Consider the following 27,797-nt stretch of genomic DNA (forward strand, 5'->3'; position numbering starts at 1 on the left):
CATGGGCATCCTGTTGCTGTCAATGTCTGCAACAAATCTGTAACTGCTTCCAAAGGACAATTCCATTTACTACTCCACTTGCCTGAGACTTAGGTGGGCTCTCTGAAATCAAGGTAAGTATCTCCTATGAGTAATAACTTTTAAACTAACATTATCTCTGTTTCTGTAATGGTTTAACATGGTTTGGTTTTTAGATAAGAAAAAATCCACCAGCTACTATAATATATTATATTCCCTATAAGAACCTTGGCAGCTTCCTTAGCTGACAGCACCAATCAGCTGGCAAGTTTTGAATACTGACACACTGTTAAACCACTTAAGAGAGCTGAATACACTTCTGTGAAATCACAATTACAGACAAACAAGCCCCGCAAAAAATCTCTTGCTTACAGCTTTTTAAATGGTAATTGATGGGCTGGCTGGGAAATTTGGATGGACAAACCAAAACGACTACAGTTAATTGTTGATTTCTCCCAGTTCAACTGAAACTGCCACAATTTCATGCCAAGGTTTTCAGCTTTCCATTGTGCTAAAAACAAATGTTGGTATGCTTCACATACCGACGTCTCTTTCTTCACCTGAAGATCCCCATGTTATTTTTAATACTATTAATTGTTTATTTTACATTTGTAAGATACTTTCATATTTCAGAACACCTACTTTTGTGGAAGAAAAACAATTATCACAAATGAGGCAAGTTAATTATCAATATGAAAGACATACTTCTAAAATTGTGAATTAGACTGACTAACAAATTATTCTATCAGAGATATTTTTGTTGACCCATAGTTTTGCTAAAAAACATATAATTAATATCTATTATATAATGTCACTCCCAGATTCTACTCACCCTTTCCCTTTCATTACTTAGCATTTAACAGCTGCTTAATCTTGTGGTTAATACCTGACCTTATGACTGAAGGGAGGTTAATTCCTAAGTTGAATGCTAGACAAAATAATTTACCATGTCAACAAAAACAGAGGATAATTTCTGTAGTAAAACAATTTTGGTGTCAATTTGATGACAATTTTTGTGTCACCTATGACAGCAGTTTTGTCTCCTGAGCCCTCTGTCCATGACACTAGCAAAACAGTTTAGGGAGTTTATGCTATTAGAGAGCTTTTGTGTGTGTGTGAAGTACACACATCTGAACTTGATAATACATAATTTCAGCAATTTAAAACAGCTGTTTACTTACTCATAAAAGAGGATTTTAAAAGCCAGTACAACTTTTATCTTGGTTCTCTCACTCTGTCTCAGTGATTGGAAGTTTCAGCCCCCAAAGTACGGCCCTGTGTATTTTCTCAAACATACACTAAGCTTTCTATGCTTCTTTCTTCCATCAGGATCACAAAAGACAGATCCTGTGCATTACTTTCTCTAGCTACCTGTGGGGTCTTTTTTCTTTTTCTTTGTATTTTTTGGCATCTAGATCAAGAAGAGAAACATTCTTTGTGGGGAAGAGTGAGTAAGAAAGCAGCATCTGAAAAAACCCATCACCAAGTAATATTCACAGCAGCAAAATGTAACATATTATTGAAGATGAAAAAGACAACCTGGCAAAAAAAATAATAGTTTTTTTAAGGGAAGAAATGAACTGTGGACATAAAAAGATGTATGTGAAAAAGCAGCCTAAATTCAAAGATTCATAGATTTAAAAGGTGGAAGGTACCAGTATAATTACCATTTCTGATCCCATGCATGGCACAGGCCAGTGAATTTCACCCAGTAATTAGTTCTGTAATTCCCAGTTTGTGTTTGACTGCCTTCTTACAAAGGCATACCTGGAGCACTTGGCATCTCCTGTAAAAATTTGCCGTGATTCCTGATTATCCTCATCATAATTAAGGTACGTGGCATTTCTAACATTTTAGAAGATACTATCTTTCCTTCCTTTACCAAGATTCCAATAAATGCCATCAGAACCTGTTAGTCTAAACTCCTTCTCCATGGCTTTCCAGGGCTGGTGAGCACTTGCTTTGTATCAGTTTGTGCTTTGAAGGAGAATAGATTTGAGTGTTCAGCTTTGTTTCTCCAGCTGTAAAACAACTCGAGGTGTGTAACACTCTCTAATCATATTTACCTGGAGATCCCCGCTTCTGTCTGCAGAGAAAACATCTGCTGAGCATCCAGGATTAAACTGCTACTGCTAATGCAACTGTGTAACAGGAATCTTTATGCCTCTACTCGGCATCTCCTCTGCAGCAACACTATAAACTCCACTACAGGATGAGAAGAGCTACATTAAAACAAGACCATTTGTTATAAAGATGGCAAAGCAGATTGCACAGCACTATCGTGCCATTAATTCCAATTAGAAAATGATTGAGAAAGGGGGAGTGGAGGGGAGAAGAGGCCTGGCTGCCTGAACAGCCATGGAATTTAACAAGAATAGCAAAGCATCTTTCAGTAGACTTCAGAATTAGCAAATGGAGGCAGAAAAATTATTGCAAACTCTGACAAATAGTCTATCTAAACAGTGACAAAAGGTGTCCTACGGTTCTATATGACCTGTAAAAAATGTAAAATCACCACCATACATCATGATAGAGAGGAATCCTTTAAATAAGAGCTTGGAGTTACAGGACAAGGGGGAATGGATGTAGACGAGGAGTGGGCAGGGCTGGATGGGATCTTGGGCAGGAATTGTTCCCTGGCAGGGTGGGCAGGCCCTGGCACAGGGTGCCCAGAGCAGCTGGGGCTGCCCCTGGATCCCTGGCAGTGCCCAAGGCCAGGCTGGACATTGGGGCTGGGAGCTCCTGGGACACTGGGAGGTGCCCGTGTCCCTAGGGGGCGGGGAGCATAGAACCGGATGAGCTTTAAGGTACTTTCTATTTATCAGGATCCATGAGCTCTACATTTAAGTAGTCCAGTGGAGGTCCGGAAATGCAATTAAGCGTCGGACCCCTCGTACCCCCCAAGCCCCCTCCCGCCATTTCCCACCGCCCCTCAGACACTACAAAATGGCGGCGGGGCGGAGCGGGACTCTCTCGCCCGCGGGGAGCGCGCGCGGGGCTCAACCAACCGCAGGCTGTCGTTTGGTGCCACGTGATCTCTCGGAACTACAACTCCCGTCATGCCCTTGGGGTCCCCGTCTTCCTTCCCGGTTCCGGTTCCGGTCCGCCGCGCCGCTCTCGGGAAGGTCGCGCAGGGCGGGCGAGTGGCCGCTGTCTCTTGCACCCATCATGTTGTCCGCCGGTGTCCGCCGCTTCGCTACCTCCGCCATCCGCCGCAGCCACTATGAGGAAGGGCCCGGGAAGGTGGGCAGCAGCGTCCTGGCCTGATGAAGGTCGTGGGGTGGGGGTTGGTGGCTGCCTTGTGCGTGGCTGGGGTTGTGTGGGTTTTGGGGTGGCGCGGTGATGCGCGTACCACCACAGCAGCGCAGATCGTGTGGTGACGGACCCTAGCGCCCTTGCCTGCGCTGGTACAGATGATGAGCGTTGCGTTATGAGGGGTAACAATGATACTGTAAACGCTTTCTGATGTACCTGGCGTATTTTCTTGAGCCTGCTGTCTAAAAGCTTAATTTTACATGCGTGATACGAGGCAGTTCTTCACAGTGGGGGTAATGAAATGCTAGAACACTCGGGGCGCTGCGGATGTGTATCCTCAGGGGCTTTTATGTTTGATTGTGTGATACCTGCAGCAAACTGGCCCCACCTTGGGCTGGAGGGAGAGGAGAAGTGAGGACGAAGTGACCTCCAGAGGTCACATGTAGGCTGTAATCATGGAGTCTTTGGGTCGGAAGGGACTTTAAAGAGCATTTTATTCCACCCCCTGCCATGGACAGGGACACCTTCCATTGTCCCAGGCTGCTCCAGGCCCCAGTGCCCAACCTGGCACTTCCAGGGATCCAGGGGCAGCCGCAGCTGCTCTGGGCACCCTGTGCCAGGGCCTGCCCACCCTCACAGCAGAGAATTTCTTTCTAGTATCCAACTGAAATCTCTCCTCTTTCAATTAGAAGCTGTTCCTTGTCCTGTTACTGTAATTCTTCATGATGAATCCATCTCCAACTTCTTTGTAGATACCCTTTCAGATACTGGTTCAGAAGGTTATTAATTAAATACTGTGCTTCTTTCCTTGAGAAATACTGAAAATACTTTGAAACTGTATATTCGTTTTTTTCTGAGATTCATAGCACTTCTGAATGGATTAGAAAGGAGTTAATGCTTTGATTGCAAAGGTAAAACTCCCTTTTTTTTCCTATAGAACCTCCCATTCTCTGTGGACAACAAGTGGAGGCTGCTCGCGATGATGTGTGTGTTCTTTGGGAGTGGATTTGGTGCCCCTTTCTTCATAGTCAGACACCAGCTCCTGAAGAAATGAAGAGGACAGGCTGTAGCTGCACTAGCTGGGTAACTGCTTTTGTTTGGTTTAATAGCACAGTGGAATTTAATGAGCCTGACCTTGTCAGAAAACATTATAACTCTCAGCCTTTTTCACTCCAGGTGCGTTGTGGTCTGCAATTGCATAGTAATAACTGAAACAGTGAGCAGGTGGAAGTTTGTGTCACAGAGCTTCTGCACTCGGTGGTTTGTGACCTTTGCCTCCCCAGAGGCCACTCCTCTCTGCCTGCAGCTTCTGGCTCTTAACAAAGCCATGTCTGCTTCCACCCCTGAGGAGATAAAAAGGTGCAGCTGGGGTGACCTGTGGGAGTCACTGGCACGTGTGATGTGACAGAGCAGGATGAGAAACTGTGATGCTGTAAACGCTTTCTGATGTGCCAGATAAAGCTCAGGGGAAAATTACATTTTCTTGAACCTGTGTCAAAGCAATCTCACCATCTACATCATTCATAGGTTACTGTCCAATTAAGATAAGGTAAAGAACAGTCCTCAGTGGCATCTCATAACTGGAACAAATTATCTCATTCCTTTTCCGCTTTGATGTTTATTCCACCCTTAACTGAGGAGAAAACCAAAATCAGCAGACTTGTATTGAAGTTGAGCCTTTAGAACTGTGTGGCTGCCTGCAAGTCAGGGTTTTCTGATGCAAAACCGGACAGTGGATGAAGCAAAGTCTTCAAATAAAAATTCTAATTAAAATATATGTTTATTACAGGGCTCTTAAATTTCTTTAATTTCTTTTTCTTGCAGAGTTGAAGTCTTCTACACAGCATCGTTCAATGGGGAAATGATAGCTGCAACCCATGCTGGATGTCTCTAAATAAAATCTTAAACCCCAAGGCCTTGGGCTGTGTGTTTTATGAAACTCCTGAAGTGCTTTCAACAGCTGGTGTGTACTGAGAACCCCTTCAAATTTCAGTGTATTGCCATTAAATTAAACACTTAATTGGCATCATGTATAAAAACAGGGTAGGGAAAATCACATTTCAAAACAGGGATTGGGCTGAACTTTTTTTAATGCTCAGAATAATGACCTGGGACAGTTCATAGCAGTGGGTGTCCCGTCACCATCATCCATGCTGCAGAATTTTTTACTTCATTGAGAATTTTCTGTGGCTTTTCTTCCATGCTCAGCAGCTCTAAAGAGCTGCTGTTGCCAGATCTCTGTAGCATCAGCTCAGAGCAGGGACTTGGGCACTGCCCTGAAGGTTTCATGAGGCTTCAGGTGGTGATGCAGACACAACTCTGTCCAGAAAAGAAGTATTGGTGATGTCCTGTAGTTACCAAAACTCGTACTGCTGCAGATCTGGAGGTGTTTGGAAGGAGCCAGTGGCTTTCTTTTAGTACTTTTTTGCTGAGAACTTTCCTGGTTTGCTTTTTCCCCCCTGCTCAAACACCTTCCTGCTGCTGCACAGTGCAGTTAATGTGGCTTCAAGTATCAGAATATACAAACTGAACAGTTCCATAAAATCGTGTTCTTTGTGTGCCATTCTAATCTGTATGGATGCCAGTTTCCCCATCAGACTCCCTCAGCAGAAGCATGTGGGAGTGGTAACAACGCTGCTCCTAACAGAAGAGCTCCTGGGTGCCACATTTCTCTTTTCAGAGGGGAGTCTAATGTGCTGATGAGTGTTCCTCCTTACTCCAGGGTGGCTGATGTGTTTAAAAGAGCACACATTACCTCTGATGGTTCACCCTGTGGGACGTGAAAACCAGTTCCTTTACTGTGATAAAAAACAAGGTCTCCTTTCTGAATGCCACCCCCTTCTCTTGTAGTTTTCGAAGATACTTTTGAGCACGGGTGGTTAAACTTAAAGCAGTTATTTTTGGATGAAATGTTAGATCCTTTTTCCTCTTGTGATGTGTTCTAAAGCTGTAATCATCTCTTCACAGTGTTGTTACTCTGATGGATCATAGTCATTCAGGAGCAGAAAGATCCTGAGGGCTACTTGTTATAAGACGCCTGTAAATCATGACCCTGTTTCCAACCCTGCCACCAACTTGGATAAATAAATCACTGATGTGGAGTGGAACACAGTACCTGTAATCTTTCATCTGCTGCTGTTTTACATAATTTCCACGGCTGTGTGCTGAGGGCGTGGAGGAGCTGAGCCTCTGTGCTGTCACCCCCTGTGTAATCACAGTTTTTGTGTGCCAGTACAAGTCATGCAAAAATGAAACATCGGCCCTGCTTCGTGTGAGGGCTGGCTAAACGCATCACATTAGTCATAAACTATTTGATAAACCCATCTTTGTGGTGTGCTACTACTAGTTAATCTTCCATGTACAAAGGAAATGCAATGCAATTTTGTAGCCATTGTTAAGACAGTCAGATAATTAAGGTTCCTTGAGTATAGGTTAATTTGTGTTTTTGGTAAAACGCCTGCACACTGAGAGTTAGAAAATGAGTGTGTTCTCCATTCACAGCAAGCTTTGTTATTCCTGCATGCTCCAAGGCTGTAATTAATTAGTCCCTCTAGAACTGGCTTGTTCCCCTACATGAGTTGCTGGGGCAGTTTTTGGTAGTTTTCAAACCCCATCAATTACCAAGTCCGTAAGTTCCCTGCCTGACTTAAGTAATTGGTTCCCTTGGGATTTCAGAAGTTTTCACTTCTGCAGCAGAAATACATTAACAGATCTGTGCTGGTCCTTCTGTTAATACAAAGTGGGGCAGCCTGCATTATACCCAAAGGTGTTTTTCTACTTCTAGATTATCTCTAATTTTGTCACTGCTAAATAAAGCAGAGTCTGAAATCCATTATTTTGGTTGCCTGGGTGGAAAATACAGGTTGTCATTGAGAGAGATGTGGCTCCTGTCATTAATACCAGGTGTTTGACTGTTTTAATTTCACAGAGGCACAACTCCAGATTGCATTTTTTTCTTTGCTCTTATGAGACGATCACTGCATTCAGCCAATGCTTCCTCAGCCATACATATTTATTTGTTTATTCGTTTAACTGCCCATTTTTTTTTCATTTGCTCCCCAAATTTACCTTGGTCTTAATCTTTTGCAGTTTACCCCATTCTATAGTTCATTGTTTTAAGTCCTCCTAGTCCATTGTTTGTTTACTGATTGCTGAAGAGGTGAGCCAGAGAAACTCGATTTTTTTTTCTCACCTCATTTTCTCGTTTCAGAATGACTTCTCTAAACACATTCCCGCCACAGATACTAGCATGGAAATACCCAGCCCTGAGTGATTCTAGAGACAGAAGTGTCACTATAAATAGATATGAATGAACTGGTATTTATTGGTATTAAGAGGGATGGATCAGATTCATTAAAGCCCACAAGCTGCAGAATTAAGTTGTGCAAAAACGTAAGAGTGTGTTCCATCACACTCAGCTATATAATAGTCTGGGTGCCCAATGACATATTTATTTTAAAATAGCCTTTTGGGTTCCCTTTAGGGCACCTTGACTTGATAGAAGATAAATCAATTGAAAATAGGCAAAAAACAACATGTAAGTGGTGCTCTTCTGTCATTGAAAATTGTATGAAGGAAACAAGGCAGTGATTAAAAGGCCTCTGGGAAATAACACATCTGTGTGAATGATTGCATGTTTTTTTACTTGCCAGATGCCTATTTTAAGGAAAATCATTAATGATCCCTGAATTTTTCCCCAATTTTCCTGTTATAATTTTCACCTTGTTTTCTGGCACAAACTCAAAGCCTCTCTGTTTTGCTTCCAGAGGGCTTCACAGCTTTTTTATTATTTTTAATTATTTTAGGTATAGTCTTCAAGCAGTTTCTGAATTAAATCTGAGCAGATGTGAATTATGCTTCAACATTTTGGATCTTTTCAGTTTGTGGGTCTTTTTTTCTTACTCTGGAGCACTCCTTGTTCCAGAGGGACAAGTCTGGAAAGGCTCGGGTTCAGTCACATTGAAAGGGGTATTTTGATTGGGTGAAAATGAATATATTATTTTTCAAATCAAATTATTCTAGAATTTCTGTTCAGCAATTAATTTGACAGTGTATCCTTTTCATATCCACTCTTCAGAAAGCAACTGGAATTTGATTTTTTTGCTCTTCCCAAAGAACAGAAGTTTCAGTTCTTGTTCAGTTGTGCTTTGAAGCAGCCGGTATTAATCCATATAGGAGATAAGATACTGCCTTGGATGAGCCCCACTTCTGAATTATTGTGGGCAGCCCTTGCATAATTGATATAAGTACAACAGAAATCTGGACCAAGTTTTTTCTTCCTCTAAATGGTGACCTTTTTACAGAGGTCTTGCCCTGCACAGTAATTAAGAATGTGAGTTACTTATGAAAATTGTTTAAAGATCTTTTTACTGCTAATTAAATAGTAGGGGGAAAATCCAAGATATTTTCTAAGATAAGTTATCAGCTACTCTTGTTTCTTTCTAGCCTGAGATTTTTATTCCTGTCTGAACATGAAAAAATTTAGAGGATTATAAACAAATAAGGCTGGAGGATGAAAATATGAAAGTAGAATTTAGTATTGCATGGGCTAACACATTCAAACTATTTTTGTCCTTTAAAGGTAAAGATCATCTATACATGGCAATTCATTACTTTGGTTGAATTTTCAGTGCAGCAACGTTGGGTTTTGGGGTTTTTTTTCGTTTAAATAGAATTGTTAAGTAGAAAGAAGGGAAGGGAAGAGGAAAGAAGAAAAAAAAATTGCTGCCTCCATGCAAAAGAAAGTCGTTGTTCTCCATTTCATGATCAAGAAAATAAAGTTATATAAAAGTCAAACAGTAAACCCAATAGGGGATATCAGAACTGGGATACAATATCCAGTGCTATAAAAATACCCCTGCCTCTTCCCACCCCAGTGGAGCACATCAAACAGCTATGAGAACCGTTTTGTAATCATTATTTTAATGTGTGAAAATACACATTAGGATAGAAATAGTAGGGAAAAACAGTCTCTGGGTTACTTAATTGGAAGTTGGAATGTGTATCAGAGGAGCACAATAATACAGTAATTTATTGGTAGAAGTGTCGTAATTACATCTTCAATTATCACAAAAAGACATCGGTTGAAAAATAAGGAGGAATGGTGCGAGTTTAGGACACATGTTACTGGAAAAACCCTTTGGAGTAGCACAGAGTGACTTATGGCAGGTCTGGAGAAAAAGACAGCGACTGTGAGACCCTCTGTGGTGCAATTAATCATTGTTTCAATTAAAACATAAATGTGGGCTCTGCCCCCTGCCCTCTTTCATGGGTTTTTCAGAGGCAGCCCCTCCTGCAAACAGCGAGTGCCCGCTCAGCTCCTGTTTGCTCTGCTTGCACAGGGAAGATAAATGTTAGTTTGACTTGAATTTAAATGAGTTTAAAATAATAGTATTTGCCAGAATTAATGTGATCCGCTGTTCCATTTTCTCCTTTGGTATTCCATGAATAACATTAAGTTCTTTTCTGTGGTTGCACCACCTTTTTCCATTAGCTATGTAGAGCGTGCAGCTCTTTGAAAAATGTCACTGTATAAATAGTGTTGCTGAGAACCTGACTAAGCCAGCAACAAAATGTGAAAATGTACCTTGCTGGTTTAAAAAAAAAAAAAAAAAGTGTAAAAACCATATATGTGAAAATGTGTATAAATGTATATAAAAATTATGACAAGTGATGGAAGGACGGAGATGAGGGAGAAGAGTGTGGTCTGAGGTTTTGTTTATTTTTTGTAAGATTTTGGTTGCACCATTAAAATTCATAACTCTTGAGAGTTCTTTAGACTAAGTTTAGGGGAAAAAAAAACAAAAAAAAAACAAAACCACCACAGCTTCCTAATTCTGAACTAAATGTAGTTTTGTAAAGACAAGAAGATCTCTTCCTCAAGGGAGCAAAAACCTGCTAGCCACCAAGCCAGTCAATCAGCACGGATATTTGGCTAAATGCTGTGAACCAAAGCTATTGCCTGAAACAGTGGCAGAATGGGCTGTTGGGGGGAAAAAAACCACAAACATAAATATATGGGTCATTAATACGAGTGAGAAATCCTTTTTGCTTGCCTCCGCGAGCCATCCAGGTAATTAAAAGTGAAAACTGAAGAAAATGTGCCTCCCTAAAGAAGACACATCTCTCCAAGACCTTGTTTTCTGACAGCCCAGAGCAGATTTGGGGAACATCTAATTGGAAACTTTTCTGGAAATGTGCACATCCCTGCGCTCCAAAACAGTGCTGTCACTTCTCTTTCCTGTTTGTTTCTCCCAGACATGGTGCTGTCCTCAGATTCCAATACTGCAGAGAATTGTTTTCAGCCAAGCAGCAGGAGCTCAGTTGTTAACCCACAGGATAGCTCTTGATAGCTCATTTGGGAATATTTTACTGCTGGCTTTATGAAGGGCTGGGGTTTTTTTGGAGGGGTCAGGGGGAAAGCTGGAAACCCCTAAATAAGGTCCTGTATCTCCAATATTCTGAAGTGGCAGCACAAATGAGGAGGTATTCAGCAAATTCCTGCATGACCTAAATTGTTGGGCCCAGCTGAAGCTCCTCTGCCCACTACATAATCCAAAAGCAGCGTGTGGGCACCTGGCAGCCTACCTGCAGTACAACTGAACTAGCTGAAGGTGTGACTTCAAAGTTACCTAAATTTTATCTAATTCTCTGTTTGACACTGCTTTGAAGTTAAAGCAACATTGCAGCGGTTCAGTTGGAATTTACCTCTGCAATCAAACTATGTAAAACAATTTGCCAGCTACTCTAATCCTAAGTAGGTCAGCAAAACCTAAGCTAGTAAGACTTTAGTCTTACTAAAGTCGCCTTTTAAGTTTATTCAAGTTATTTTTCCTGCTATGCAGGCAGCCCCAAGAATGAGAAGTGCAAAGCCCAGAAAGCCAAGCAGAGCATCAGCACCAGGATAGGACCAGGCACAAAGACAGGGCTCAGGCCCCCACGTTTTTATGAGATGTTGGGAGCTATAAAAAAGAGCCCATAAAATTGATAGTCAGCCTAATTTCATGTGAGAGAAGACTGGACTTCCAGCACTTGCTCAAAAGCACATTTAAATACGATTGTATGTAATTATTATTTTTTATTCACCAGAACACTTAACTCAGGCTCATTCTCTCCTAGAAAAATTCCACAACCATCCCTCCTATGTCATAAACAATCCCTGGAAGGTGGAACAGCTCAGCAGGTGGTGCTGAGAGCACACCCTCACCTCAGCAGCCCCAGCTGTGTGGATTAAAGCAACACCCCTGGGAAGCCACCACAGATCACCTGAAACTGAGCCTGGGCCTCTCATATTCTGCACAACAGCTCACCTGGATGGAAGGTGAGCACACACCCCCTCTTTTCCCAGCTAAATTTAGATACCACTCCAGCAGCCATGTGAGCACCCAGTAAATCAAGTCATGCAGGAGAGGAAATAACCACAGGTTCAGCTCTTGAAAATGGCATTATTGGCAAAGAAACACTCTAAAAGGTTTTTTTTTCTGAAACTGCAGGAGAGGAAAAACACAATGTGTAATCAGGGACTGAAAACAGTCGTTTATTAAGAGCCCCTAGCAATTTTCGTGTGAGATTGCTAAATGAAACCTTCGTTCTCCCTTGGGAATCAATGACCTTCAAAAAATTAGTGACCAAACAGAAATGGAAGACAATTCAAGGTATGTCTATTGATAAAAGAGGAAAAGGAATCAAGAGTTCAAACTATCTCACTGAGGATGAAATAGGAAGGTGCTGCTGGGTGAGAGGTATTAAGCTGAGGTTAAAATGTCTCACATCTGCAACAAATCACTGTTAAGTAAAACTGCCCACCAAAGTGTGTTTGGCCACCTTCCAGGTGCATAAAAGGGAGAAAACTGGGACCTAAATTCTCCCAGGTATTTCTCTTCACTGGTTTGAGTTGTGCAGGTGCAAACTACACCTGGGGATCTGAGAGCAGGTTCAGGGTTTTGAACCCCAAACATACAGATGAGAGGGAGAACAGGTTTTGGTAGCTGCATGCCAAAAAAAATGGATATTGTTTAATTTTCCTGAAGAAACAAAACTCAGGATTCCATCTACACTTTAAATGCTACATTACTTGTTACTGAGTTAAGCCTTCTATAATTGCAGGAGGACTTTAAAAATAAAGCATCAGCCATGTATCTTCTTATTCTGGCTCATATTTTCTGCAGTATTTATGACCAAAGGTATGCAGTTCTGAGCATCCAATCTCAAATTATTCAGACAGAACAATTTTTTAGGAAAAGTCTTCCAACCCATTTTGTGAGCACCAGATCAGTGGCAGATTTTGGAAATTCTGGAAGTTTAAACTGAAATTAATGTAGAAAACAAAAACCAGTCCTTACACTAAAAAAAAGATATATTGTTGTTTACCCTTAATCCCAAACACCATCCTTCTCACAGATTTGCATTATGTTACTAGCCACCCTGTAAAACTATAGTTTCTCAATTTCTAGCTGTTTATACTCTATGAATCTTCAACACTGGTATAATCAGTGCTAATACCTATTAATTAAATTAATTTTATTTCATTAAATACCTATTTGACAATCCCATAAGAAGCTAATACTTTAAAATTTCCCAGTCTTTTTTGTAAAATGCAAAAGTAATTGAGAAGGCAATGCACCATCTGGCCTCATAACACCTGTTAGTCTTGCAGGTTACAAAAAGTCACTGCTCCCTCCCTCTCCTTCATAATCTGCTGCATGTTCTTCTCTCACAGTCAGTTTCTTTTTATCATAAAAAGATTGTAAGTTTAGAAAGCATTCAGAACCCCAAAAACAGCCAAAGCTCTATTGTACTCTAAGTGTTGTAAAAAAAATGTGTTTTTAAGGCAGGAAGGATGGCACTGCTGATGGACACAAAGCAGACATTTACAATAGAAATTCAGGTTTTCCTTGTGGAGTCTTTACAGACCTTGTAAATGTATTTGCATTACTTAGAATACAGATATATTTAAAAAAAAAATAAAGTTTGAGAACTCCTAAGAAAAGGTTCTGTGGGGTTTGTTCTGAGATGGAAGCTATAAAATAGCAGTTGGATATAGGCAAAGTCTATCCAATTAAGAAATTCTTTTGAATATCAAATGAACTGTAAAACTTATGTAGATACGGTAAAAAACCAAAACTGTGTGAAGAAAATGTCAGCATTTTGTCCCATCATTTTATTTAGCTTAATGTGATGCATCTTTTCTTATTTGTTGGTTTACATCCACTTTTTATCTATATGTATGATGGTGTATAGGTAAAAATTAATAATTATGTAAATGCTTTGAGCTCCTCTTTGTTCCACTGGAAAATAATATTTCTTACCTGGGAATGAATATGCACAGAATAAAGAAATTTAAACTATTTCCAAAACTTTGCCATTACATTACCCTGTATTCTGTACTTCTTAGATGTAAAACCTAATTCCTAAAATTTCATGCTTTGCACAGAATTATTATTTATATAGTGCTGCAATGTCTGAATAAATATTGTGTAATTCTTCATTTATTTGCTCAGTTCAAGTAGTCTCACACAAATGTCCAAAGGACTGTAATCACTCCCTTACCTCATTTTCTCAACAGGCAGTGTTTTCACAGTGCTCTGTTGCTATAATAGGTATTATAAATGGAAGAAAATTGAAATGCCTGCTCAAACATTTGCCAAAAAATTAGAAATTCTGGACTGCCACCAAGTGAAGGGAAAGAATTCCCAGTCAGACATCCATCAGCTACTCCCCATCCATTCAGAGAGCACCCAAGGGAGCAGAACACTCCTTGGTTTGGTGAGTCTTGTAAAATCCATGAGTACCCAAATTGGATGCCTTTTCATGCAGTTTTGTGCCAATGCTTGATCTCTCTGAAATGCCTGGAAGTAATTTGTTAAATGTCTCATGCTTCCATGAGGTACTGCTGGTGCCTAAAACATCACCCGTCAGAAAGGAATGACCTTTCCACAAAGGAAAAAAAAAAATAAAATTAAAAAATCATTGTTTATGTCTTTTTAAATGCTGATAAACTCAGGAGGCACCAACAACCCCAGCAAGATTTATTGAGCAATGCCCTCTGGTATATAAGCACCATCAGGTAGCTTTGCATTCTCTGATGAATAAACAATTGAAGTCATAATTGTTTGTGCATTCCTGAAAATGTCAACAAAATCCAACATCTGTCATGCCAGATAAGGAAACATGGCTCGTTTAATACACTTAGTGCTCTACTCAGCCTTGAAAAGGTCACTCCAGTTTTAACAAGCAGGGTGTAATTTATTGGCTCCCAGTAAATGACCATGTAACGACAGTAAAGCTGCGGCCGTGTTTGGTTACCCCTCAAACCACGTATTTGATTAAGATAGCACATCATATTTAGCACAATCTGCTTAATGTTGCTTTTAGATGCTCTCTCACCCGCTCAATTACAACCAACTGTGACATGAAACCATTTTTACCAGAGCAACACTCACAGCCCCCAGCCCCATCCCACCACAACAAAGCAGAGCAAGCCAGAAGGATCACCTTGAAACCCACCCATTTGAGACAAAAAACAACACACAAAAGCAGCATTCATTTCTCTGCCATCTTCAGTGGCAATAAACAAAATCCACACACAGCTCAGCTGCAGATTGGAGCCATCACCGACACACAGGTGGTGCCTGTCTGCCAAGAAGGGCTGGACACCCCTCTGACTCTGCTTTGGCTTCCAGGCTTCTGGATCCAGCCCTGAATCCCTTCACAAATAACTCATGGCTTGTTCTCCCCACTGGCTGCACCAAAATGCTGTCAGGACAGCCCAGGGATGTCTCATTTTGCACAGACCTATTTAGCTGAAAACTGATCTCTTGGAACCACTCTCAGTGACCTCCATTATTCTCCTGTTGGCCTGTGCTCAAAAGATTTGGTGATGTCAGTGAGAGGGAGATATTTCGGGGTGAATATAGACACAGTGTGACACAGAGGATCCTGACTCCTTCAACACACTGCCTTGAAGCACAGTCAATTTTTGGCTTGATGGCTGTTGTAAGAGTGCACTGCATTCAGTTGTCATTTGGCCCTAAAAGCCCTGACAAAGTGTTAATTATTGGTACTGATGAGTTGGTTCTGTTCCTCTTTAAACTGAGAGATCTAATCCTGTAAAATAGCATTATGTGGGAGATCCAAATAAGAAATGTGCTTCCCAGAGTGGCTGGCAGGTCAGAGTTAGCACAGATGCACAAATGCGTTGATCACATCACTGGACAGCTGGTGGGAGCTGGCCCAATTCTCTTCCCTCTGTTCCTCTCCCAAGTATTTGACTCCTGAGCCAATTCTGTGAGCTGGCTCCAGGAATTTATTTATAATCCATGGAGGTAATTTGGGGTGAGAAAACAATACTCTTAGAAGGTTAGTGCTTCAGGCAGAGGTGAATTTTGGGTGCCTTGTATGTTTAAATTATGGAAGACCTTAAACAAAGGAGGAGAAAAGATATGGACTGTTCTTCCTTTCCTTTCACTTTTTGTACACAAGAGAGTCATGAGGCCAAGTGAGGATTATGCTACTGTGTTTTTTTTCATCCCAACAGGATTACAAAACGCTCTAGGAAGTGTCAGTTTGTTTTGTGCTTGCCAGCAATGGAAAATGGGGATTACAGCCCTCTCTGAAAAGGTTGATCACTGCTCCCCTGAGCAAGGACAAGTGGGCCTGTGCCTATGGATCATTTCTAAAGGACTTCTGTGGGAAAATGAGATTGAATTTTGGCAGTCTGGACAACCAGGCTTTACACTGGATTGTTACTAGGCTCTCCCACAGCCTATTTTCAGAGTTTGAGTTGGCCTGACCCTTTCTACTTACAAATACATGTTACGTGAGGAGATCAAGCAGAATTCACTCCTGAGGCATAATACCATGAGGGAGTGGTCACCCATTGCCATGATCATCTGTCATGATTAAAGTGTGATGTGGTTTAACACCAGCCAGAAAGTCACCTCCACACAGCCTCTTGCCCACCCTGTCCTGGTGGGATCAGGGAGAGGATTGGGAGGGCAAAAGTGATAAAACCCATGGGCTGAGATAAAGACAGTTTAACATGTAAAGGAAAAGCTGTGCACACAGCCAAGTGAAACAAGGAATCCATTCCCCACTTCCCACAGGCAGGCAGGTGCTCAGCCATCCCAGGACAGCAGGGCTCTGTCACATGTCATGGATAACAAACACCAGCACTCCAAGTGTCCCTCACTTCCTCCTTGTCCCTGCAGCTCTACGAGCAGAGCGTGATGCTGTAAGGTCTTGGATGTCCCTTGGGTCAGCTGGGGCCACCTGTCCTGGCTGTGCCTTCTCCCAGCTCCTTGTGCATTCCCAGCCTCCACCCTGGATGGGTGGATGGAGGAGCAGGAATGTCTTTGTGCCAGCTCAGCAAGAACAAAAACATTCCCGTGTCGTCAACACTCTTTCCACCACAGATCCAAAACACAGCCTCAAAACACTGCTGTGAACAAAATTCACCTTACCCAAGCCGAAAGCAATGCATTCTCCACCTCTTCTTCCATGCCCAGGCCATGCACTCTCCAACACACCTCATTAATCACCACACCTCTTTCCATCCTTTGATTTGGCACAGAGACATTGTTCCCTTAGTCTATGGACCACTTCTGAAAAATGTCCTTGAAATGCCTAGAAATGTCCACAAAATACTGATACACTTGGCCTTATTGCTATTTAATTTTTATTTCCTATTAGTCCATGGCTTTGGGGTCCATCTGAGGAGCAGCAGTGTTGGTGTGGAACAGCCTCTGTCCTTCTGTGCCCAAATCTGGATGACTCAAAATCTCAGAATCTGAATTCAGTGCCTAACCAAAAATCTCAGTTCTGCTACTGCCAGCAACCTCCTGCTAAGCAAGAATCAAACAGCGTTTCCCATAATGGGCTAGGGGCACCCAAAACAAACAGGGGGCAATAAGCTTTTTGCAGATTGCATAATCCCACTGCAGAACACATTTGCTGCAAAATGTGTGAAAAAGTTAGGAAAGGATCAGACAAATCCAAGGAGCACAAGCACATCAGTGTGGAACCAACAGGAGGGTCCACAGTGTGAACTCTTGGCTGTGAAGCATTAAAAAAAGGGGAGGAAACCACCTGTAAGTAATGCTGCATTTAGTACCACTCCATAATTTCGTTGTTTCCCATTTCTGGTGTTCTTGTGTCTGCTGCTGGATGACCTCAGAGACAGCACTGAGAGAGCCCTTGGGCTGAGCCAGCAACGAGCAGGCTGGAATATTGCCTTAAACAACCTTTCAGATGCACCTTCAAAAACCTAATTGTGTTTCAGACCTGCCAAGTGTTCGGCTGATCTCAGTCATGAAGATATATTCCTCCTTGGTTTGTATTTTTAATCATAATTAAATCCATTTTTCTACACTTGGCCTTATTGCTATTTCATTTACTTAGGCTGTAATGATTAAATCTAATTTACTACTCTGTGAAATCTTAATCCTTCTGAAAAGTAATGGGCAAAGTACACAGGTCAGTTAAGAAACTGATTCACCACATAACCTCCATTTAGTAATTCCATTTATTTCAATAAAACTAGCTGGCACATGAAAGAAAGACTCTACAGTGGCCTTTAGTCTCCAGAAAATCATAAAATTTTTAATGCAAGCACTGAAGAGATGTCTTGACCTCTTGCTGAACATATTATTTTTCATGGAAAAACATCCAAAACAAATCCAGCTCATAAAATCTCTCTAAAGAAAGCCACCTACATTTTGTGCTTGTTCTCATTTTACAAGTACAACATTATCCTTTTCAAATACACAAAATGTCAGCTTGATAATACAGGGGAAAGGGCTTCCATACCCACACTGAACATGATCTCTCTAAAAAACAATAAATGAAAAGCCTGTTACTAATGTAGTATTCTCATTTAATCATGTTTGTTCATTACTACCATATTTTAGGTGATATAAAAGGAGGAACAATAATTGCCTTGTTCACTTTGATTTATTTGGCTCAGTGCCTCCTTACCTAGGTAATGTAAAATCAACTGCACTACATGGGTCATTTATGATGTGATTTAATAAGTTGCTTTTTATTTCTAGCCTGTAGGGAAACACATTATTTGGGAAGCACCTGGCAAAAAAGGAGAAAAAAAAAAAAAAAAATGGAGAAAGAGCCCTAAACAAAAGCAAAAACAAAACACCCAACAACATTTCTTTTGTCCACTTTCTATTTTCACCCAATAGACTGAAGCCTAGAACTTAATTTAAAGCAGGTTGTCCGTGGTGGTAATGTACTAAAACAGGACTTCAAAACCCACATCAGGAAACAGTGCCTGGATATGAAAATAAGGAAGGTTGTAACTACAAGCTTGACCAGCTCCTAACTTCCTCTGGGTAGTTCCGTGTAAATTAAGACTTGTTCATTTTCACTGGCTGAAAGAGGTTAATGTTTTTGCTTAGCAGCACATGCTGTCTACCAACAAAGCTGTATTTATGTAACAGGTACCTGAGACACATCTGGAGGTAAAAAAAATTAGCTAGGAAATTGGTTTTCCACAGACACAGTGAATAACATGAGCAAGTTTACCACACTGAAACTTATAAAATCTTACAGGAATTTGGGACCGGTTTCTATGACTTTTAGCTTTTTTGATGATTCATTTATAGCCATTCTGTGGGAATAACATTAACTCAAAGCTCTGCAGATGGCACAAAGTTAAAGGAGCTGGTATTTGAAAATCCTGTGCAGGGATACTCCATATATTGTAAGTGGAAGAGCTGATGCTGATGACAAAGCACTGCAGTGAAGAACTACCTGTCTCCAGCATAAATCCCTGGGGTTTTGTCACTCAAAACTTTCACACATTTTTATTTGAAACAACAAAGTTTATCTTAAGGCTCTCTCTAGAAAGAGATTCATGTGTGAGAAGAGTTAAAAAAAAAAATTTCGAAACCCAGTGATTGCACACATTTTTTCTGTTTCTAAAAATTCGTAGGATTTTACCAGACAACTTCACAAAGAAATCTTCAGCTGGCTTCTTTTTTGGGGGGTGGGTCTTTTTCTTTATCTCACCTCTAGTGTTTGTGTGTATCTACCATTGTATCTATGTATCTAGCACTGGATTGTTCATTAAGTTTATGCCTCCAGCAATAAAATTCTGGATTTCCTGGTCTACAGCCTCCTTCAAAGTTAAAAGCACAAGCAGGAAACCTTTCACTGTAGCTTGAGAAACCCCAACCAAAAAAAGCTTCACCACATGCCTACCTCAAGTCCTAAAATCCAACATATTTAGTCTCCTGATTTTTAGAAATTTGGCAGCTTGACCATGTGGAAGAGACAGGGAAACTCAGGAGGTGGTGAAGGGTTCAGTCCCCATGAGGCTTTTGGAAGGAATTTAAGCAACAAGACAAAACTGTGAGAGTTGGTAGTCTCACAGGAGGGCAGGAGTACATATCATTTTGTCTGTGCTTTATAAGACACCCTTGGATCTCCTGAAATGTAGAATGTACGAACAGGTAGAGATAAGAACAGGTGAAGTGTTTAAAAGCACTGATGGCTTAAAGTCACCTGTGGTCCCCCTGTAGCTGAGAATCTCTGTAGCTGTACCTGTGGCACAGATTGTGCTGCACAGGAAGCCTTCTACAACAGGGGATGAAAATTGTGCCATTACCCTGAGCAGACATTCAAATTCCATGTTTACAATGGTGTGCTTGAATATTTTAATTGTTTTTAGGTCAAAAATACCAATGTCTCAGAAGGATACCAATATGCCCCTCTGCCTCCCAGGACCCCAGAGGGAGCACCTGGAGCTGCTGCAGCCAGCCCAGAGGAGGCTCCAGGATGAGCAGAGGGACGGAGCAGCTCTGCTGCCAGGAAAGGCTGCCACAGCTGCCATTGCTCAGCCCGGACAGGAGAAGCTTTGGCCTCAGCTCCCTGTGGCCTCGCAGGGCCCGAAGGAGCTGCAGGAAAGGTGGAGAGAGACAATTGCCAAGGGCTGCAGGAATTGCCAGGAGCCAGGGAATGGCTGCCAGTGGCAGAGGGCAGGGCTGGATGGGATCTTGGGCAGGAATTGTTCCCTGGCAGGGTGGGCAGGCCCTGGCACAGGGTGCCCAGAGCAGCTGGGGCTGCCCCTGGATCCCTGGCAGTGCCCAAGGCCAGGCTGGACATTGGGGCTGGGAGCTCCTGGGACACTGGGAGCTGGCCCTGCCATGCCTGGGGTGGGAATGGGTGGAGTCTGGGGTCACTCCTAATCCAAACAATTTCATGATTCCATAGGTTCATGATTTCATTTCCACAGGTGAAGGATTAACTAATTTCCGGTTAAAAATGGTTTTCAGCACAAGGCTTTCAAGACAATTTCTGTTTCTGCTGCTGCAGTGATAACATCTGATGCTGTATCTTCTGGCAGTATTTAGGCATGTGAAGTAAAGTACTTACCTAATTGCATATAGGGGTACTACATCAATACAGTCACATAATCCATAAACATTTCTCTTTCATAAGCTCTTATCGCATTACCACTGATTATTTAGAGGGGAAAAAAAACATTAGTGTTACATGGCATCCTTCCCTTTATTATTTTTAGCTTTAAATGAGGTTAAAATATGCCAATGAACAGGAATTTAAGGTGGGGAGCAATCTGAGGCAAGACTGGAAATGGAGTGATTGGAACCACTTCAAAGATGTGCACGGAGAAGTTGCAGCTCTATTTCACAAGCTGCAGCCTGGATATATCTGGTCCAGGCATGGGTGGGAGAGAGTGTCACAGTGTGCCAAGACCTGCATTTGCCAATCCATGGAATGGCTAAGGCAGCACAGTTCAGCACTCAGAGAGATGTCTGGGAAAGACTGAGCCAAAATGAAATTAATTTAGATGTTTTCTGAGCTGTGGAAGCAGAGATGCTGAAGACGATCCTACAGCTTGAGAGATTCCATAAAGAAAAATCATCTCATAGATTCAACTTGCTCAAAAAATGCTCATGAAAAACATCTCTTGATACAAATCACCAAGATTCACACTGATTCCTCTGTAAGATCATGCTTCATTACTCACTGAAATAAGCAAAATTAATTCTCTTAACTCCAGAGGCAGAATCAATTGAGGAACTAGTGAATGTGATGAAGCTGCTCCTACACAGGCAGCAAAAGATGATGTTTTGTGGTTTTGTTACAGCAAACCTGACTGCAGTAGAAGACCTAAGGGACCTAAGACAAATGGTTGTAAGAAATTATTTATGGGTAGCTTTTGTGTCATCTCTCTCCTGCCTGCTAAAAACAACCTGTAGGCTTACTTTAATAAAAACATAGGGAAAAAAAAAATCTTAGTATCGGTTTTAAAGGTTATTATTGTTCTTTCAGAGAATCTAATCTTATCCTGGGCTCCCTGCCGAGCTATATTAACTAATAAAATTTTCTTTTGTACCTTTTTAAAGGCACTGCCATGCCATGTGCAGTTCACTGAAACACTTAATTTTTGTTTTTTAAACTTGGTTTATAGACTTGCCATTAGCCTTGGACTTCCATAAAGAAAGAGCTTGGTCATAGAAGGGGGCTTAAATCTTGTAGCAGCACAGACAGCATGGGGGGCACAACACAATAAAAAGAATGTGCTCTGCTCACCCTGATGCTTTAAGATTTTTGCTTTTATATTTCTCATGCATTTGTAACCCTGCAGTTCTTTGGGGTAGAACTCCAAAGCCCATGTGCAGGGTCAGCTGCTGCTTCCCCATTTGGGTCAGAGCCAGCAATTCCCCTCCAGGCCTGGCAATCCAGGACACCTCAGTGCCTCAGGCCCCAGAAATGCAAACAAAAGGGAGCTGGGGGCAGCAAACTGGGGCTGAATGGCTTCATCAATTCCTGCAGCTGCAATTGGGAGATCAAGCCCCAGTGTGCAAATGGAGCAGACTTAGAAAAGTGTAAAAATCCTGACATCCATTTTTGTGGTGCAGGCCCTGGGGGAGCCTTGTCTGCACAAAATGCACCTGAAGGCCCTTCAGTAAATATAACCACTTTTTATTCCCTTAATTTCGTCTGGCCTCTGTTTTTAGGTAGCCCCAAAAGGCATCAACCCTTGTGCCCTCACTGTTGCTCATCATTGTGCTGGATAAGAGAACAAGAGGATCTGCCCTGGGCACAGCAGTGACCAGGGGAGTGCCAGCCCTGGTACAGCCACTAGGAAAATGTGCTTTTTGAGGGAGAAAGGCTGGCAAAGGGCTTGAGCATGAAGTCCTTAATTTAGATGTCAGAACGTGCCAGATATATCACTGTCAAACTTGACCTGCTACCACTGTGTGTAAAATTTACCCGCAGAATTTCTCCTCCAGGCAGTCAGTAGCCTGCAGTCAGTGCTGGGAGTGGGTCCAACCACCCTTCTGGGATGAGATACTGAAGTGGCCTGGATTTCTGCCCTCACAAAGCCAGGACCTCTGGAGTTTTCAGTGCTGGTCTGTTTTTCTCTCACCCTCACAAAACAAAAGGAAATACAACTTTATCAATGTTTGATTACACCACTGAGGTTGCTGCTTCAGTGGAAGTCCATAAAGATTAGAATCTTCATAACCACTGATTTACACAGGTTTTTCAGAACAAAATAAAGGTGATGACAAGCTAACTGTTGTCCAATAAATTAACCTATTCAATCTCTGCAAAGATTCCCTCTGCCAAGTTCCTTGGAGGCTGGATGGAGCTAGGATTATTTGGCCACCAGTTGCAGATCTGCTGTCTTAGTTGCAAACAGCTGCCAACCAAATCCTACATCCCACCTTAGCACAGTGACTGGGCAACTTCTGGGGGATTCTTCCTATTCCCTCACCTCTGCAGTTTAAATCTGTGTTGATTTCCCCATGCAGAAACAATATATTCACAGTTTCAGTTACAAATCCCTGACAAATTTATTTCAGTTGCCTGCATCAGAAGGAGGTTCTGCAGATAGTGTTGACTGTCAGCTTAGACTGTGGTTACAGAGGATGAACCTTCCTCTCCTCGTTACTGAGCACTCACACTGATCAGAGAGTCAGTCTATTGTTGCAGAAAGTCAGAGTTTAAAGCAAAAATAAAAAAAGATACATTAGCACTCCTACTAAAACTAATGTTGCGCTGGCGCACAGGGAAATCTCTCAAGCATCTCCCTGCCATTCTCACAACATCCTACACTCAGCAAGACAAATAAACTACATCAAATGTTTCATCCTGAAAGAATCTGCAAAGCAGCTGTTCCTCCAAAGTACACGTGGAAAATTCACAGGTGCACAGACTTATGTGTTTACAGTCTTTTATTCCACTGCTTAGGAATCAGCTAATTTGTTGTTGTATCATTTCCATGTTTATACCATTGTTAGTGTCAAAATGATCTTTTGAGTATCTGCTGAAAACCTTCTCAAATGCTGGCATTTGACTCATAACAAGTCAGTGCATCAAAACTTTGTGTTACTTTTTGCAACATTTAAAAAGCAAACTCTTCATCAGGAAAAATCATCTTATTTGGAGCAGGCTGACTGTTCTAGGCAGAAATAAGTTTCCCAGAGATGCTGTGGCTGCTTCTGGATCCCTGGAAGTGTCGAAGGCCACGTTGGACAGGGCTTGGGGTAATATGGGTAAGAGGAAAATGTCCCTGCCCACGGCAGAGGGTGGCACTGGAAGAGATTTAAGGTCCCTTCCCACCCCAACCATTCTATACATTTATGATTTCACCTATAAACACATTTCCCAGACAGCTTGACCTAATTTTTTAATGCCCTTAAAATCAAGAGAAACCTGCATATGAAGAAGAACATATAATGCTTTATGAATTTCATACAACACAGAGCAAACAGGAGACTGAAGATCCTGAAGGTTGGATCCCTGTGTTTGGTGGAGTGGGGTTGAAACAGGTGTAGTAAATTTTTGTGAGGCATGGGGAACTTACATTGTGCTCCATAATAACACGGTGATATGATTTTGTGTTGGCTCAACTGCTGAATTGCTCTTGTTAACAGAACACAACAAATTATATGACTTGGAAACCCATTCTGGAGGTGGTGTCTTGTGACTGGACCAACAGGCAGATTTTCCTGATTAATGTGAGAGAAATGTCCCAAGACAGAGGGTCTGCTTGTCTCCAGGCTACAATCAAAGCTAATGAATTAGGATTCATTGAGTTTATTAGCTAGAGATAAAGATCTGACCAGTGCAACCTGTGTTGGAGATAACGGTCCCTTTCAAAATAACACTCATAAAATTGATCTGATTGCATCTTTCTGGCATTTTTAATTCAGTCAGGCAATAACCCACCACAAGGCTGCTGGAAAACAGCTCCTGCTGATGGAATGGGGCAGGTTACTTTGCTGTGGCATAGCTGGGAGAATGGGATCATTTCCCAGCCCTGTGTGGGTGCCAGGAGATTAACCACCAAACACCTGTTGGATTCACACTTGCACTGCTTTCCCTGGAAAGAAGAGGAGCATCATCTTAACCTCGCTACAGACCAGTGAGAATTCAACATAAAAGTACACTGAGCAAAAGGGATTTGTCCTTTCTTTGGTACACTAAGTGTTCTGCAAGTCTCATAAATAATTTTTAAAGCTACACTGTGATAAAATATGCAGCCAGGCTGTGACTGGAATACCGTGAGAGGCTGACATTGGGAGTTCTGTGTCTCACTGGTGTCTCCCCACCTCCTTTCTAATTCCCCAGGAAAATATTGATTTTTTTTATTGTGTAACATCCATCAGGGAATTTACAGCATGCAGATTGTCACCAGCAGGATGGCTGGGTTTAAACAAACATACAAAATGCACTGTATGCTACAGGGAGTGATATGCCCATCTTTGAGAACATTAAAACAGTGAACTTGGCCAACTTATCTGGTTTGGTCATTTCATTAGTGCCAGGGTGGGGGTTTTAGGGTCGTTATGGTTGGGGTTTTGTTCTGATTGGATCTTTTTTTTTTCTGTTTCATTTTGATAGTTTGGAAAGCTACAGTATAATGTTCATCTCAGTGAGATTATATTTTTACTTTCTTTCATTTTCCAGCAATTTATTGCAGAGCAGAAAAAAAACCAAAACACCTCAAAGTATAAGAACTGTCTGTCTCAGACACAACTTTGCATCAGATATTATTGTCTTTGTAAATATTGATTCCTTCCTAAAAAAAAATAAAATTGAGTGAGTACACATTAACCTGAGAAATCTCTGGATAAAGACATTCCCAGATCAATGAACTTGGGGAGGGAAAAACCGGAATGTAATCCTTGCTTCTTACCTGATAAAAATGAGTAAAAACTCGATGGATCAAAGCACCCTGTGTGTTTTTATAGGCATGGTTCATTCCTTAACCCCAACCCTGTGCCTATTTTAATTATCTTGGTAAATAGTGCCCTCTGCAGCATTTCTGCGACTCTTGCAAGGTTCTCAGCGCAGTTCAGCCTTGGACTGACCCTTGGTGCATCACAGGCGAGGGACATGGTGCCAAAATACATAATTCCAGCAAATCTGCATCACATTTGTGTTGCTTTACAGTGTCTGCTGCAGGTCTAATGTTTCCCGGGCTGCAGCCAGCACCAAGAAGAGGTTTTACTAAATCTCAGAGAGAGACAGCATCTGTAAAGAAGCCAAAGCTGGACACATGCAAAGAAAGAAAAAAAAACCTTCTCATTAAAGCAATTATAAGAATATTATTTGGGAAACTCCCACATGTTCTTTTTTCTAGTATCAATAGCATTCATTTGTATGATGTTTTTCAGCCAAGCATTTCATTTAATAAGCATTAAGTATTTATTCCTGTGGGATTTACAAAGGACATGATACACGTTATTAACGCCATTTAAGGTATAATTGGGGTTTTTTATTACCTTTATTTTGATTTTATCAAGGACTTTTTGAATCTCAGCACATGCTGAAATGTGTAACTATTTAATCCCAAATTCATTATAAAGAAGACCTGGAAATGTAATGACAGCAGTTTCTAGGTCAGACATTTTCCCTTCTGAAATTCTCCCTCGTCTGCTGTCTTACATTTGTCTTACACCCTACAGTCTCTTATTCAAAGGGAACTTTTTTATGGAGACTTGATAGCGCCTGATTCATAAAAGAATAAGTTCAGCCAGAGATTTAAGAAGATGCTGGGATGAGAAAAATAAAAGCTTGACTAACATCTGTCAGGAATGGCTTAGCTTTAATTGGGGCAAAACATCAACTGGGTGACTTCAGGAGATCATCTTTGTCTCCATTCCCATCTCTTACTACTCTATGGAAAACCTGTCTTGATAGGACATTGTCTCTTTTCTAAGGCATTTAACCTTGACATTTCACCCAATTCCTAGCTTTAGAAAACACACTTTGAAGTACAGCTGCTTAATAAATATTATATGTTTAATCAATTAATTAATTAATTAATTATGTGTAACATTTCCCTGTTCTGTCAAATCCAGCAAAAAAGACACGCACGGTTCATGGGTAGGTGCTCCAATAATTTTTTTGGCATATCACCAACAAGAACAGATACATGGTTATGGGACTTCTCATAGGAATGGGATTTAACATGTCTAAAATATTGACAGTATTCAGAAAATAATGGAATCATGGAATTGTTTGGGTTGGGAGTGACCCCAAACTCCACCCATTCCCACCCCAGGCACGGCAGGGCCAGCTCCCAGTGTCCCAGGAGCTCCCAGCCCCAATGTCCAGCCTGGCCTTGGGCACTGCCAGGGATCCAGGGGCAGCCCCAGCTGCTCTGGGCACCCTGTGCCAGGGCCTGCCCACCCTGCCAGGGAACAATTCCTGCCCAAGATCCCATCCAGCCCTGCCCTCTGCCACTGGCAGCCATTCCCTGGCTCCTGGCAATTCCTGCAGCCCTTGGCAATTGTCTCTCTCCACCTTTCCTGCAGCTCCTTCGGGCCCTGCGAGGCCACAGGGAGCTGAGGCCAAAGCTTCTCCTGTCCGGGCTGAGCAATCCCAGCTCTCCCATGTCACAACTCAGTTCCTGCCACTTCTTTTCATGACACCACAGGAAAGTGTTAACATGGTTTGGAGCAATTCATATCCATCCAAGACATCACTGAGCATCATCTGACTTTTTTATGGCAGGGTCTGACCTCAGCTGAGGTAAGTAATTGCTAAATCATTAGGCAGTAACAGAACCCTAAGCCTGATCTGCCTCAGAGTTCTGGCCTGATATATTAACATTCCATTTATAATCTACCAATATCCAGTCTCAAGGCATCAGAGATGGAGATTTTTCACAAGTTCAAGCCACTATAAATTTCTAGACCTACACAAGTCCCTCCTTTTCCCTTCCTGTCGAGCAAGGCTGCAGTTATTTCAACTTGCAGGATTCCACCAATTTTTTTCTGTTTGGTTTGATAATTCATCCACTTTAAAAGAGTTCACCAAGTGACACATGAAAGCTGTTAGAGGAAGAAATCACTGTGAGTTATTCACTTGCCTCCAGATGACCAGAACTGTCCATCAGCCGTCAACATTGGGGAAAAATTACTGCAGTAAAATATTCCAGAGCCATTGACCTTTCAGGGTGTTTGGTCCTGTAGTTCAAGACAAGATAATTTCACTTTGAATTTTCAGCCATAAATTTGCATCTGTAG

General features: G+C 41.7%; 1 protein-coding gene and 2 non-coding genes across 3 annotated transcripts; all 3 read left to right on the forward strand.

The window, feature by feature from the left end:
• The first annotated feature begins 3,100 nt into the window (after positions 1–3,100).
• Positions 3,101–5,186, forward strand: LOC131573715 (cytochrome c oxidase subunit 7C, mitochondrial). Its single transcript, XM_058827924.1, has 3 exons — positions 3,101–3,261; positions 4,211–4,356; positions 5,098–5,186. Exons 1-2 carry the CDS (start codon positions 3,187–3,189, stop codon positions 4,325–4,327), a joined length of 192 nt encoding a protein of 63 aa, XP_058683907.1. The 5' UTR covers positions 3,101–3,186; the 3' UTR covers positions 4,328–4,356; positions 5,098–5,186.
• Positions 3,426–3,488, forward strand: LOC131573933 (small nucleolar RNA Z39). The gene has a single exon (XR_009276309.1). It is a non-coding gene; the product is annotated as a small nucleolar RNA Z39 (small nucleolar RNA).
• LOC131573932 (small nucleolar RNA Z39) lies at positions 4,664–4,724 on the forward strand. The gene has a single exon (XR_009276308.1). It is a non-coding gene; the product is annotated as a small nucleolar RNA Z39 (small nucleolar RNA).
• Positions 5,187–27,797: the final 22,611 nt, after the last annotated feature.

Source organism: Poecile atricapillus, chromosome Z (genome assembly GCF_030490865.1).
Source record: "Poecile atricapillus isolate bPoeAtr1 chromosome Z, bPoeAtr1.hap1, whole genome shotgun sequence".
Classification (NCBI taxonomy): domain Eukaryota; kingdom Metazoa; phylum Chordata; class Aves; order Passeriformes; family Paridae; genus Poecile; species Poecile atricapillus.

Bases quoted from the DNA above. Each gene is read 5' to 3' on its own strand.
- LOC131573715 (XM_058827924.1), top strand. From the start codon at position 3,187: ATGTTGTCCGCCGGTGTCCGCCGCTTCGCTACCTCCGCCATCCGCCGC. The intron at 3,262-4,210 runs GTGGGCAGCAGC...TTTTTCCTATAG, and splicing joins ATGAGGAAGGGCCCGGGAAG to AACCTCCCATTCTCTGTGGA.